The 14,434-nt window shown below is 35.4% G+C and overlaps 1 protein-coding gene across 1 annotated transcript in view; it reads left to right on the forward strand.

Annotated features, from left to right (window-relative positions):
- The window catches only part of LOC306885593 (potassium voltage-gated channel subfamily KQT member 4-like), a gene marked incomplete at both ends in the record, with an annotated part of 41,949 nt that overhangs the window by 14,790 nt on the left and 12,725 nt on the right, over positions 1–14,434 (forward strand). Inside the window, 3 exons of the mRNA XM_079442238.1 lie at positions 10,496–10,586; positions 12,760–12,886; positions 14,160–14,335. Of these exons, the coding sequence (XP_079298364.1) occupies positions 10,496–10,586; positions 12,760–12,886; positions 14,160–14,335 (394 nt within the window). The remainder of the gene's footprint in view (positions 1–10,495; positions 10,587–12,759; positions 12,887–14,159; positions 14,336–14,434) is intronic.

Below are 14,434 nucleotides of genomic sequence, written 5' to 3' on the forward strand. Positions count from 1 at the left end.
ATTCATAATTTTTTCTACCTCATATGCTGCTATTTAAATACCCTGTACAACTTTTTTGCACATTCTTTTGCACATTCCTGTTATATTACTATTTATGTCAACAACATACTGACCTGCACATTTATATTTATATTTTTTTTTCTTTTCTTTTATTCTTTTTCTTAATATTTGTCTATACAATTGCACTCTCCTTGGAGCGGACCTGACTTACATTTCACTGCTGGTTATACTCTGTATAATTGTGTATGTGACGAATAAAAAAATCTTGAATCTCTTGAATCTTGAATCTTGAATCTTGAAACGTGCCCAATTGTTGGTGGAGAAAATTTGGCATTTGAAATTATGACTTATGATTCTTAAAATTCTGATTCTTAATGTAATTCTGTGTATTTAATTCTCATAGTCAATAAGGAACCCATGTGAAAGTCTTTACTGGAAAATGGACAGCGCTAACCTCCCACTCCCACCTCCCTGCTGGTTGCTGGTCGGCAGCTGATGTCTTGTATAAGTCCCCTTAAGTGTTGTTAAGGCCCTTTAATTTATAATGGCAGGTTCTATAAACATGTCGGGAAACCTCACCATAGCAACAGGACTAAAACAAATTCATAATATAGAGAGGTATTTATAAGGGCTAGCATCCTGACTACTCTCACAAAGTGGTTTGGTGTTTGTGTATCTGATGTGAATGAAAATTTTAGTGAACTAATAATTACAAACTTTGTTGCTAGTACCAACATCCATTTAAATGCTAATTAAAAATGCTATTAGTGAAAATCTGTGATGTTTTTATTGAATTTTTGAATACAGAGTCAGTTTGCCCCATTAAGCTCCTAATTTTTGGTCATATTGACTATCTTTGCACTTTTTCTATCAGTTGCATTTAAGGTCTGTCATATCATTATCTACTATAAATCAATTTATTCATTGCAAATCTTAATAATTAATAGTGTTTTTTTTCTGTGATCATAGATTTTAGTTTTTATTTCCATGAAATAATAGTTTTGATTTTTGAATATTTTTGATGTTTGGAATATTTTTGTGTTGTTAGTTATGGATACAGGTGCACTGAGTATGTACTTGGATATGTAACAATGAGGTAACATTTTTACAAGTTATTTATTGGGCCTGACAGATCCAAGTAGGTGTGTGTGTGTGTGTGCGTGTGTGTGTGTGTTTATCTGTGTATGTGTGATACTGTGCATGTTTTTCTTTGTGAAGCTACAAAACCTTCCTAGCATCTGCTGGCCTGGATGCTCTTATCTTGGCTCTGTTTCCTACAAGATGTCATATGATGAATGAGAAGAATTCACAGATGATCTCGGTGTTTCTTGTTGTGTCTCTCTTATATTGCTCAGTAATTCTATTAAGATAACAAGCCAGCCAGAAAAAAAAACAGATTCAGATCAGCATTATCTCTTCAGCCTCATTTTTTCTCCACAACCTTGCTTCCTCTTTATATATCTTTTTATATAAACAATATAGAAATGGTATTTTAATCAATTGATTTTTGCATTTCTTTTGGGATATTAAAACAAATTTATTTATTTTGCTTATTTAGCTATTAAACTAAATAAATTCTTGTCTTGGCAATTACAGATGTTTTTTCTAACAAATTATCAATTAGCAACTTTAATTTGTAAATTTTAGATTTTTTTTTAGTTTATTTCATTATTTATTTATTTAGTAAAGCTGAATTTTCAGCAGCCATTATGTCAGTCTTTCTACTCCAGTCATGCTAATTTCTTATTTCTTTCTTAATATCAACATTGAAATCAGTTATGCTGCTTGATATTTTTGTGGAAACCATGATAATTTCTTTTAGGATGCTTATATGCTTCTAAAATGTCATATGCCATAAAAATGTATTTTATTCAAAATGGAAATCTTTTGTAACAATGTAAATGTCACTTTTTTTTTTTTAAATGAATGCATCCTTGTTGAAAAATCTTACTTGCCTATTTTGTTGAGATCTCTCTGTTAGGTATGATGGAAGAATATTATATATCTAACATGTGTTTGCTGCATCAACTGTAACTGTATCAGTAACTCCAAGTAGTGATGAGACAGCAGTGGTGGAGTCTCTGTACTGTGTTTTGTGTCAGTTTCAGCAGTGTTGACAAGGTACTGCACGCTTGATTACACTCTTGCGTGCCACTGCAGTCGTTTAGATGAACCAGAAGGACCGTGTTTGAAGTCTTGGTTAAAGATGGTAGCCTGCTGATCTTGTAAATAGTACTTTGAATGATAAGCGTAATGGTGAGATAGCATTTGGCGTGCTCTATAAACGTCTCTTCTTTGCAGCCAGATTGTCTGTTAATAAGGCTGTCTTCAAAAGAACGTTCCCACCCTAGGGTCAGAGGGACGATTCTGTGGCATCTCAGCCAAACAGAGACACTGACACTCCGTGATCAGGCTTGTGTAACTTTGATTGGCTAAATCTTTTTACATAATTCAGGGGGCACTTATTTCAAGGAATTGTTTTAGGGTTTTTTTCCACGCACAGTGTTATGCACATTTTAGGATACTCTATAAGTGTGTGTGTGTGTGTGTGTGCATATTTCTAATACACACAAAAATGTATACACTCAAATTGATTTTGATGCTATTTTTTTTTTTTTTGACAAGAAGACATGTACATAAACTACTATGGAAACACATTTACCAAATAAATTGATATATGTGCATCCAAAAAGTATTGTTCTAACCTATACTGTATATTATACTGAACGTTTAAGCCTCTAAAACTGATCCTTAAAAGCTATTTTAAATATTCAGGGTTGTGATGTTACAGCCAAAACACTTGTTGGTGTCCTTTGACCCTTACCTATAATTCCAAATGTCTCTCTATGTTGTTGTGTCTTTTTAAGACACACCCTACCCTTCAAAAGTCACCTATATTCACAAAGGCTGCATTTATTTGATCAAAAAATTCAGTAAAAACAATCATATTGTAAAATAATAATAATAATAATAATAATGTAAATGCATTAGTTTTTTATTTGGATATATTTTGTTATATATTTATAATATATTTATAACATTCTAATCTGCTGATTTGGTGCTCAACATTTTGTATTATTATGAAAGTTGAAAATAGTTGGGCTGCCTAATATTTTTGGGTAAACCATGTGACCAAGTTCAGAAGAACAGCATTTATTTGAAATAGAAATCATTTGTAACATTATAAATGTCTTTATAGTCACCTTTGATCAGTTTAATGCATCTTTGCTGACTAAAAGTATTAATTTCTTTCAGAAAATTCAATCTTACTGACCCCAAACCTTTGAACTTGTTGCGCTATTTTGGTGGAGTTGGTTCTCATTCCGGCACTGAAACTAAATTAGCACGATAATATTGTATATCGGCGATCTCACATGCTGACGATAGGACGATATGACAATACAGCATATCGCCCAATAACACATCATAGGGTTAAAGCTATTAACATCCCACATAAAGGCTTTGCCACTGACCACCGAAGATGTGTAACCTTTTCCTTTTTCTCACACCCTTGAATTCCTAAACATCTTAATCCAGTCAGTCTCAGGTCAAATGTTAAAGCCACTTCTTTCTTTTGTTGTTGTTCAATCCACTGGCCAGTTCCTGTTAATCTCATAATCCACTAAAGGAAATTCCCTCTAAATGAACAGAAGTTCTGTCTATTTCTGACAATTTAATTGCAGTTTCACTTCTCTACCCGAACAAAGACCTCGGCTTGACCGTGCACCTATAAAACAATTATCCGTGCTTCATGCCGAACGTGTTACTCTTAATCAAGAGAAACTTTAGTGGTTCTTATCCATACAAAGTGGATTAGAGTAATGAAAAATGATCAGAAATAAGTAGAAATATTTGGTTGTCCCATAAATGTAATATTTTTACATTTATAAATAATTAGTGCTGTCAAATGATTAATCGCATCCAAAATTAAAGTTTTTGTTTACATATGTATGTGTACTGTGTTTATTGATTATGTATATATAAATACACGCACACACACACAGTATATATTTTGAAAATACATGCATATACATTTAAATTTTTATATTATAAACTGTATAAATATTTAATATATAAAAATATATTTTTTAAAATATATACATGCATGTGTTTGTATTTATATATACATAATAAATATACACGGTACACACTCATATACTATGTAAACAAAAACTTTTATTTTGGATGCAATAAATCGCTATTAATAATTTGACAGCACTATACATAATACATAATGCAATGTTTCTGAGTGAGCATGCATGGTATATCCAATGCGATAGGTAGCTTAATTTGTCCGCACACTGCAAAAAAAAAGACCAAAAATCAAATTATTTATTTTTCATATGCAAAAGTGAAAAAGTGACAAAAGTGCAATATGTATTAAAAACAGACCAGCGAGCGGACGTTTCAGTCCATGCTTTCTTCAGTGCTCATATCCAATGCGATCAAATAATAGTAACTTAAAAGAGTAGATTTTAAACTCATCAATCCTTGTTTGAATCAGAAAGTATCCAGTTTGGAGTGTAATCAATATATGAAGGAAATATGCTGTGTGAGAGCTATTTATTTTGATCAATGGGGCTTCGGTATGTCTTCGGTATGGCTTTATGCACTACATTCTTACAATCTGATCAATAATCAGAACATAAAAGTGTGCAGGTAAGTGGATGCTGCTGGCTGTCCCAGCGCTGCAGTATAATGACAGGGAGAAAAAAAGGATACATTTAAAAACAAGTCTGCCTTAAATCAAAGCTTCTTTGACAGAGCTGTGGGCCACATGCACCAGCTTCTCCTTACCTCATGTGTAAATAAAGGCATTATATTTTGCATGGGTTTGGGCTTTTAGGAGTGACGTTAGCAGTGCATTGAGCGGTGAAATGTCAGCACATAAATACTGGAAATCTGGGCAATGAACTGAGCGCGTGAAAGTGTGCAAGGTGTGTGTTTTGAAAGCACTGCTTCAAATCCTTTGCAACTGTGCAAGTTTGTGTGATATCAAATGTGGTGTTGGGCACATTTCAGTAAAAATGTGATATTTTCACAATTCAGCTTGGTTTGTTTTTTTATTAAACTTTCTATTTAAAATATTTCTTAAATATGTAATTAATATTTTATTGATATTTTATGATTATTATAATATTTTAATTAAAAAATCTTTGCTGTTAGATTGTTTGTCTATCTGTAATACGTTCAAAAGTTTAGGGTCATAAGAGTTTTTTAAAAGAAATTAATACTTTTATTCAGCAAGGATGCAATAAATTCATTTAAAGTGACAGTGAAGACTTTTACATTGTTACAAAACAAAGAAACTTTTTAAAAATAGCCTAATTCATCCAGGAATCCTGAAAAAAATGTATCGCAGTTTCCACAACTATATATATACAGTTATGTCAGAGGGGTTGATTTAAAAAAGTTTCCACTATAAATATGTTTTTACAAAAATTAAATGTTTTAAATCAACCCCCTTGACATAAATGTGTGCGTAGTTAAAGAAAATAAAATCTATTACTTTGTTCCGCATATGATATTTACCATTAACATGCAGTAGCTTGTGTTTCAATATAAAATTGCAAATGTGGTAGCATAGAAGGTTAGAAGTTTTTGCATGTGACATCCTGTTTGTTCAGGATACGGAGAGGATTCTCAAATTTTCTGCTCATGGTAACAGTATTGTCTGTAAATGTCAAGCCTCTCATCATCCTTCTGCCGTCCAATTAACATCTCTCACTGCTCTTCTGCTTTTCCTCTCAGCAAGCTCAGCATATATCCCACTCACAATACAGCGACTCAGTGGCTTGTGATTGTGCCCTTTCCAACTATAGCGTGAATGAGAGTTTCCAGATAGCTGAGTGTGTTCAGAAGGCCAGGGTGTGTGTGTGTGTGTGTGTGTGTGTGTGTTGGTGAACGGATGTGTGGCATGAATGAATAGTGGAGACACATTGATAGATGCCATTTGCAGTCGGCACAACAGTATATCAGTGATCTGATTAAAATAAAGTAATTTATGATCTTCCGCTGTTTTCTGATTTCTGTTTGTATGAGAGGTATCAGTGTTAACCCTGTTTCACCGACATTAAGGAATTATGCTTTCCAGACTGGTTGCAGCTTTACTTCCTGTTCTTGTGTTGTCTGCTCCTGCTTCTTCTTTTTGACATCTTTCACAACTGTGTACAGTGTATTAAACACTGACTTCCAATTCCACTTTACAATTAAATGAATTATTATGAACTTAGCAGGCAGCTCTCTAGACTAGAACAGATTTGTGTTATGGATGGATTGTTTGGTTTTACACAGTGTTTCCCAGCAGAGCTTGTGTTGCCAAACCTGTGTCTTGTTTTATTTATGCTTCAGCAATATGTTTCCCACCATTAGAACAGTTTTTTTCAATTCTTGGAATGTGAAGACAGCCGGATAACCCCCCATACTTTTGCAGTATTACCATTATTTTGCTGTATTTGTTCGTTTTAAAAAATAAAGCCAACAGTTTGCATGGCTTTAAGTTTAATTATAAAACTTATAAAACTTTAAAACTTTCACACTATTGCGTTAACTTTGCTAATTTTAAGTAAATTAATGTTGATATGCCGTCCAAAGTGTTATATGCAGACAAATGACAAAATCACCAATAACAATGTAAATATAATGGAAAATGGTGAAACATCCATTTATCATCCATTCTCCAAAACACTTTTCCTACATAGGGTCATGGAAAATGGTCAAACAAAGCAACTTGTTCATGCCCCAGTGTATGCTGGGAAGAGTTGAATTGGATCGAAACGCAAAATCTGTTTTTCCTAGTAGTCCTATTTGAAAAATCCATGCAAAATCACAGTTTATTGTTATAGAAAGATTAAGATGTTAGGATTCCTGAAAGCTGTATATTGTTAGGACTCCACATTACCAGGTATAAGCCAAAAAAAATTGATGGTATTGTATCAATATTTGCTTGAGGTAATCATTTTTAACAGTGACTCAGACAGATGTTTAGATGTTCTTTCTTTTGTTCAGGTTACCATACACACGTAATTGCACGATATAAAGCCTTGTACAATATCCAGTAGTCAAGGCATTCATCTTTTTTTGCGTCTTCAGTCTTTCTTTCCTTTTCTTATATTCCCTATGGACACCCCGCAGCATTAACAATGTGGTTGTGTGTACTGGACAAATTTGCAGGCTGTCACAATTCAAGGCACGTGGATATTTATAGAGCTTTCCACTGCTGCCACCTTTGTCCTCTGCTTAGAGGTACAATCTGTTTCTCTTCTTTCTCTGATTTGCTGTACTATTTGTTTTCTAACTTTTTAACCCATCTACATATTATTCTGTGTGGGTGTTGTCATAAAGACATGATAGGTAAATCACATAACACCTTCCACTTTTTCCATTTCCAAACATTTATCCTTCTTCCACTCTCAGCGTAGCTTAATGTTTATCTCTCTCATTGTGTAATTGATACCTGGTCCATCAGCCTGCCCTGATTGAATTAGGGTCAGAGACTCTGCCGTTATGCGCAGATGTTTTGTGGCGTACAGTCTACAGAGTCCAGCTCAGCAATGTGTAAAACCCTCACTATTCATCATCCCCTCTGTTTACCCACATGGCCCATATCTATGTCCTCATGCTTTCATCTCGCTGTGGCTTTTATGGCATATTAACAGTCCAAGTGATGAATTTAGCTTAAGATTTAGTCTAATGAGGGCCACAGCAGGGTCCATTACAGCATACTTCATCTTAATGTATCGCAGAGAATGAGAAGAGAGAAATGGGTCATGCTGCGTTATTGCGACATTGCTTCTGAAAACTGTTTTTCCTACACTGTAAAATCTTTCTTGATTACATTTTTTTTTACATTGTAAATTTTGTATTATTATTTTTCAAAGTTGTAAATAAAACAAAGATTAAAGATTTTGAAAGAAAACAGAGTTTTAGTCTTTTAGTCTCTAGAGTTTTAGGACCAGCTGTCAGTACAGGCACACCATCAGAGAATGGTATCGACATGATTTACAGCCAAATCATGTGCTCACCAGGAAATACAAACACACACGGCACTGCATTGTTTTCACCTCATGAGACTATCATTTCTGCTGATTTGAGGATTTGATTTCTGCTTTTGGCAAAATTGACTTTGGGCTTGGAGGTTGGGTTCAAAACTTGCTTCTCAGCTGAAATGCTAGCCGCACATGGTCTTTGCATGCTCTAATGTATCTATTTTTTACTGCATTCATCATTTTTTGATGGAAACCTATTGGGGGCAGCTAAGCAGTTTCTGGGAATTTTCTTCCTCTGTCCATCCAGTCAGATTGTTGATGATTCAGGACTGGGAAACTGGGCCTTGGCTTTCAGTGTTTTGGCCCTTTTTTCAGTCTGTTGTTTTATGAGGGATCGTTGTACCTACAGTACATTACTTTGGCAGTAATGAGTCACACTCAGCAGAAACGGTTCAGGGATGAAGTGACCTTTTAGTCTTCTGAGGTTTTCCAAAATATTATTTATGCATAAAGAATGTTTGAGGAGCATGTTTAAAACTAATTGACTTCAGATCAGTGCCCTAATAGTTGCCATAATCTTTGATATATCTTTATTAGACCCATCATTCTCTCAATCTACATATATACTTAGAAAGAGACTGTCTAAAAAATATATATTTTTTTTAATTGTTGATCTTAAAGTCATAATTCTTTTCTTGTACTCCAAACTGCAAACCGAAACTGCAAATGGGGGAAATTTCAACCTTTCAGAAACCTTTTAAACGTAAAACTTTGGAAAATGCCTCCAGAAACCCAGTCCATTAAATACGTTTGAAAAGTGTTTGTGCATGTTAAATTAGCACTAAAATCCATGTATTATTAATCTTGTTTGTTTACTTTAAACAACAGGTGTTTCCACTCACCCGTGATTTGCAGAATAGATTTGTTTTCTGCTGCTTTTCCATCCAACACACGAAGGCATGGATTAAAGATTTATCCGTGGAATCCTTGCTGTAGTTTTTTTTTGACTCATTCTTTGGGATGGGAAACACTGTAAACTTTGGAAAGTGTATTATTATCCTCGGCCTTTTTTAAGTGTTTATAGGCTCTTCCGATATCAGCGAGATCAGTGCTGTATTTGGAGGATGACGTGGCTGTTTGCCAGTCTTTGTCTCCTTCCTCTTTTGTGAGTGAATCAGTGTACAGCCGCTCATTAAGATCTGTTAGTCTCGTAACGCTCCAGGAGTTGAATTTCAAATGTCCTTATGGGCCTCATTAAAGGGTTAGTTCACCCAAAAATTAACATTTCTGTCATTAATTACTCACCCTCATATCGTTCCAAACCCGTAAGACCTTCGTTCAAATTCAGAACACAAATATTTTTGATGAAATCCAAGAGCTTTCTGACCCTGCATAGACAGCAACGCAACTATCACATTCAAGGCCCAGAAAAGTAGAAAGGACATAGTTTCCAAAATTAAGGTTGAACCACTGATGTCACATGGACTGTTTTACCGATGTCCTTACTGCGTTTCTGGACCTTGAACATAGTTGCGTTGCTGCCTATTGGAGGGTGAGAAAGCTTTCGGATTTCATCAAAAATATCTTAATTTGTGTTCCGAAGATGAACAAAGGTCTTACAGGTTTGAAACACCATGAGGTTGAGTAATTAATGACATGATTTTTCATTTTTGGGTGAACTGCCCCTTTAATCAACAAGGTTCCTTTGTTGTGACTATTTGAATCATCAAAACGCTGTTGCTCTTAACCGTCACATTATACCCAAGAACACAGCTGAAAAATGTCATTCTGTCCTCGTACAGTTAGATCGCAGAGCTGAGAAGTAAGGCAGTGGGCATGAGTGAGCGGGCCAGATGTGTCCGGTTTGGCATTATCCCCAGCAGCAGCTGCTTGTGCAGAGCCAGTCAGACTCCAAGAGCTTCTCTGAGAACCGCGGGGCGAATCCAGCTTTTATTTTACAAAGTTTCAGCTGGGAGCACCTGGAGCCATCTGGGAGCCCCAGCTCTTGCGAAAGGGCCCCTTTTTCCAAAGAGTCTGAGTGGTCCCAAGAAATGGCAGGAAGTAGGGCTGTAATCGCTGCTTTTATTCACTCCATTTTGAGTGGGCATGCTGGGCTTTCCAAGCGGGGTCTGTGACAGCAGTGATTAAGAGCATCTGTGTGTATGAGCTGAATGCCAGCTTGGATTATGGGGTGTCATGGCGAGTTTCTCTGTCCACCAGAAGCCAATAGTCATCAATACGTGTAGAACACATGTTTGTTTTTGAGTCTTTGCTGTGTTGCTGTGATATTTGTGGTTTTGTTTGTTCATTTGTTTATTTTTAGTTTTGCTGTTGTTTCCTGAGATGTTGAGGTCTAGATTAAAAAATAATAAAGTAATAAACCTGCATTGCTTTAATTGTTTTACATGATAAAGTATTACTTAAAAAAAAATAAAAAATACAACACTCACCCTAGTTTTGTATTGTATTTTGACCTGTTAGTTTGTGTGTGCTTGTTTGTGTTTCAGTTTTCTCCTAGTGTTCAGCTGTCTGGTGCTTTCTGTTTTCTCCACCATCCCAGACCATCAAACATTTGCCAACGAGGCGCTCTTCATCCTGGTAAGGGGTTAAAATGACACAAACTATACCTTAAACAGTAACAATATTAATCATTTTAGAGCGTAACTATATCAGAAGAATGCTGATTGGTTCATGACACCACAAGAACATGCACAGTCCTAAACCCTTCACTAGCAGCTTTCCTTAGCATGAGCATCAAAGGTAGCAGATGGGGAAAAAGTTACTACAAACAAATATTAGCAATTTATATGTTGATTAGTTTTTCAGAATGCACAGCTACTTTTAAATGGCCAGGCTCTTTTCATACCTAGATGGTATAATTCCAACATCTACCATCAGGGCCAGAAGCAGACACTTTGCATGTTTATTTATTAAATATTTTGGCTAATTTTATACAGGTATAGCTATCAGCTACGAATGAAAGCGTAAGTACTCTCAGAGTAAAGTACTCCCATTTTACCATATTTAAATACTGAAATGCACTGAAAAGTGCATAGTTCTTCCAAATCGATCTCTTGTATGATGAATTTCTTTTATATCTTAAGAAGATATTTAGAAGAATGTGGGTAACCAAACAGTTGACTAGTAATACATTTCTATTGTATGAAGAAAAAAAATTCACTGGTTTGGAATGACATGAGGGTGAGTAAATGATGACAGAATTTTCATTTTTAGGTGAACTAATCCTTTAGCTATGCAAGTGTAACAATTTTTTACATTTATTTTAATAAAATGGAATAATCACAAAAGTCGTTTCGTTTTTCTTAATTATTGAATGAATCTACCTCATTCCTCATCTCCAGACAGGTATAAGCCTGCCACAGTATGCATTGTTTCATATCTATTGAATTGCATTCAAATGAATCCACTGACTCTCTCTTACCTGTAGAGCAAATGGTTTGACTTCCTTTTATATCCAAAAATGTAGTTTAAAGAAAATTCAAAGTTGGCAGCCGTGGACTGTGTGATCTGTCAAAGTAGCTTCACTAAACAGCATCCACATTGTCTGCACGTCTCTAAACATTCATAATAGCACATCATCTGAATAATTAATCACACAGGGCTTTCTCTGTGGCTGTTAGCCCATCCAATCACAGTCTGTTTATCTTTTTTGAGGTGTGTCTTCAAAAAAGGTGAATTGGGTCTTTTTTTCTGTTTGCCAGCATTATGGATCAAATGTGCTATGTATGCAAGCCTGTTTTGCTGTCTATTGTGTTACTAAGAAGTTTATTTTATTAGTCCAGCCGGTATGGTTCTGAAATCCTTCATAAGCATAAACACGTACATATGCAGTAACTACAAATTATTATTAATTCATTATAAGGCTTTTTGCTAAAGCATGTTCTGCGTGCCGTCCATCTTGAGGGATTGCAAACTTTATTTAGTATGATACACTATTATCAGTGTTCTGTATACGGCTCCGTTATAACACATGAGGGGAACGTTTGCTCACTTTATAACTGCAAGGAAACACATTTTGAAAATTATTAGGCCTTATTTGCATTACCGTTTTAGTTTCCGGCATCTCAGGCCGGATTCATTTCTCAACTGATTGGCATAGGGTAAGCATTCTTGTACTGTCTCATGTCTCCCTGTGGCGGCGTTAAGTGTGCATTTTGTTTTCCTCTGGGATCTTTGCTCTGGGAAATGGCAGTGTAAGCACACGGCAGGATTCAGGCGTTGTCGAGTATGCAAGAAATAGCCAACTCCATCAAATAATCTTAGCTGCAATTCTATAATCACTCATTCAGTATGAAGTGCTTTCCCTCTCACACCGACTTTCTCTCCCATTTTTTTTCCATTTAATGGTCTCCTTCAGGAAAGGACTATGTTGTCTATCATGCAAGTTGTGGTATTGACTGTACACTCAGTCTGTAATGTGTTTGTTCACATTGAGAGCGCGGGTGCCACTACAGGATCTGTAATCAATACAAGCATTTAGCACGGGCCTCTGTGAATCCAAGCCGTCTGTGGCATCTTCAACAGGAAGAGAAGCGGTCATTTGAGTTAGCATAAATTTGAGGTATTTGACCAGTCTAGTATATTTTAGTCTTTACTGCCAGGTAGTTTATTTTTATATTTATAGATTACTGGCAGAACATCTGTCATCAGTGTTTTTATTGTTATTTTGATATATTTGTTACCATATTTAAAGTACAAGACGGACATTATTAAAAGGAATGACTTTGATTTCATGTTGTTTGACTTGCAGGAGTTTGTGATGATCGTGGTTTTTGGACTGGAGTACTTTGTGAGGATCTGGGCAGCCGGATGCTGCTGCCGGTACAGAGGATGGCAGGGTCGGCTACGGTTCGCCAGAAAGCCCTTCTGCGTCATAGGTAAAGACCTGGAGTCTGAGATCAAAACACCATGTCTATTTAAAGTGAAGGGGAACAAAAGGTGTTTGTATAAAGATCTATGGCAGAAAATACCATTCACATGTCTAAATATAGTCAGTCCAGTCAGGTTTCTTCTAAATATTCTGTCATAGCCTACCTACAATCATCTTTATCAAGACATATATGATTTTTTTACTCTGGAGCACAAAAGGAATTATTATTTAAAGGTCAAAGCTTTTTATATACAACAAATGTACACTACCGTTCAAAAGATTGGGATTGGTAAGATTTTTTCATATATGTTTAAAAAGTCTCTTATGCTCACCAGAGCTAAATTTATTTGATCAAAAATACAGTAAAACTGTAAAATTATTAATTTATTCTTGTGATGGCAGGAATAAAATAATTTTGTAATTGTAAGTTTAACATTAATTAAATAATTTAATAATGTAATTTATTCCTGTGACTGCTGCTTATTAATAATTAGTAAGGTGGTTTAAGTTTAGGTATTGGGCAGGATTAGGGATGTAGAATATGGTCATGCAGAATATGTGCTTTATAAGTACAGAATCAGAATTAGCTTTATTGCCAGGTATGTTTGCACATACGAGGAATTTGTTTTGGTGACAGAAGCTCCACTGTGCGACAGAATGACAGTGACCAGACAAGACACAGATAATAAAAATAATAATATACAAATATACAAAATAGACAATGTGCAAAAGGGCACAAACACAATATACAAACTAAACAATTTAGTATGTACAGGTATGTTAGGTGCAAATTTGCTAGTAATATGCATGCTAATAGGCAACTAGTTAATAGTGAGATTTGGTCCTTAAGTGTTCTGAAATCTTTAGTAACTTTTTGAATGTGTTTATCATTACTTAATTTATTTAATGTCTCTTTTGTAACATTGTGAATGTATTAACTATCACTTTTGATCAGTTTAATTTGTCCTTGCTGAATAAAAGTATTAATTTCTTTTAAGGATGAAAAATATTGCTGACTGCACACTTTTGAACAGTAATGTGTATAGATATCAGTGTACAGCAGGCTAAGATTTCAACCAATTGCACAATAAACATAAATTACATCAATAGATGTCTTACAAAAAGAAATGGCAGTTTTAAAAAAAGTGGTGCCCCTTTAAAAGAATGATTGTTTTTGCTGCCCCATATTAGTGGAATAAGGTGCATTTAAGTATTTTTTTATTTTCTGTGTATTCTCTCCTTTTTTTGCTCTTATCATCTATGGTTTTCTCATTCTGTAGACTTCATTGTCTTTGTGGCGTCGCTGGCAGTGATAGCAGCAGGCACACAGGGAAACATCTTCGCCACATCTGCTCTGCGCAGCATGCGTTTTCTGCAGATCTTGCGCATGGTGCGCATGGACCGCCGGGGAGGAACCTGGAAGCTGCTTGGCTCTGTGGTGTACGCTCACAGCAAGGTGACGCCACACATGCTAATCCATCACAGGATGATTCAATATAATGTTACTGTGACATCTGAATTTCTGAAACGTATACATAATCCAATACGATACAAA

The sequence above is a fragment of the Barbus barbus genome (assembly GCF_936440315.1).
Source record: "Barbus barbus genome assembly, chromosome: 19".
In the NCBI taxonomy this organism is placed as follows: Eukaryota; Metazoa; Chordata; class Actinopteri; order Cypriniformes; family Cyprinidae; genus Barbus; species Barbus barbus.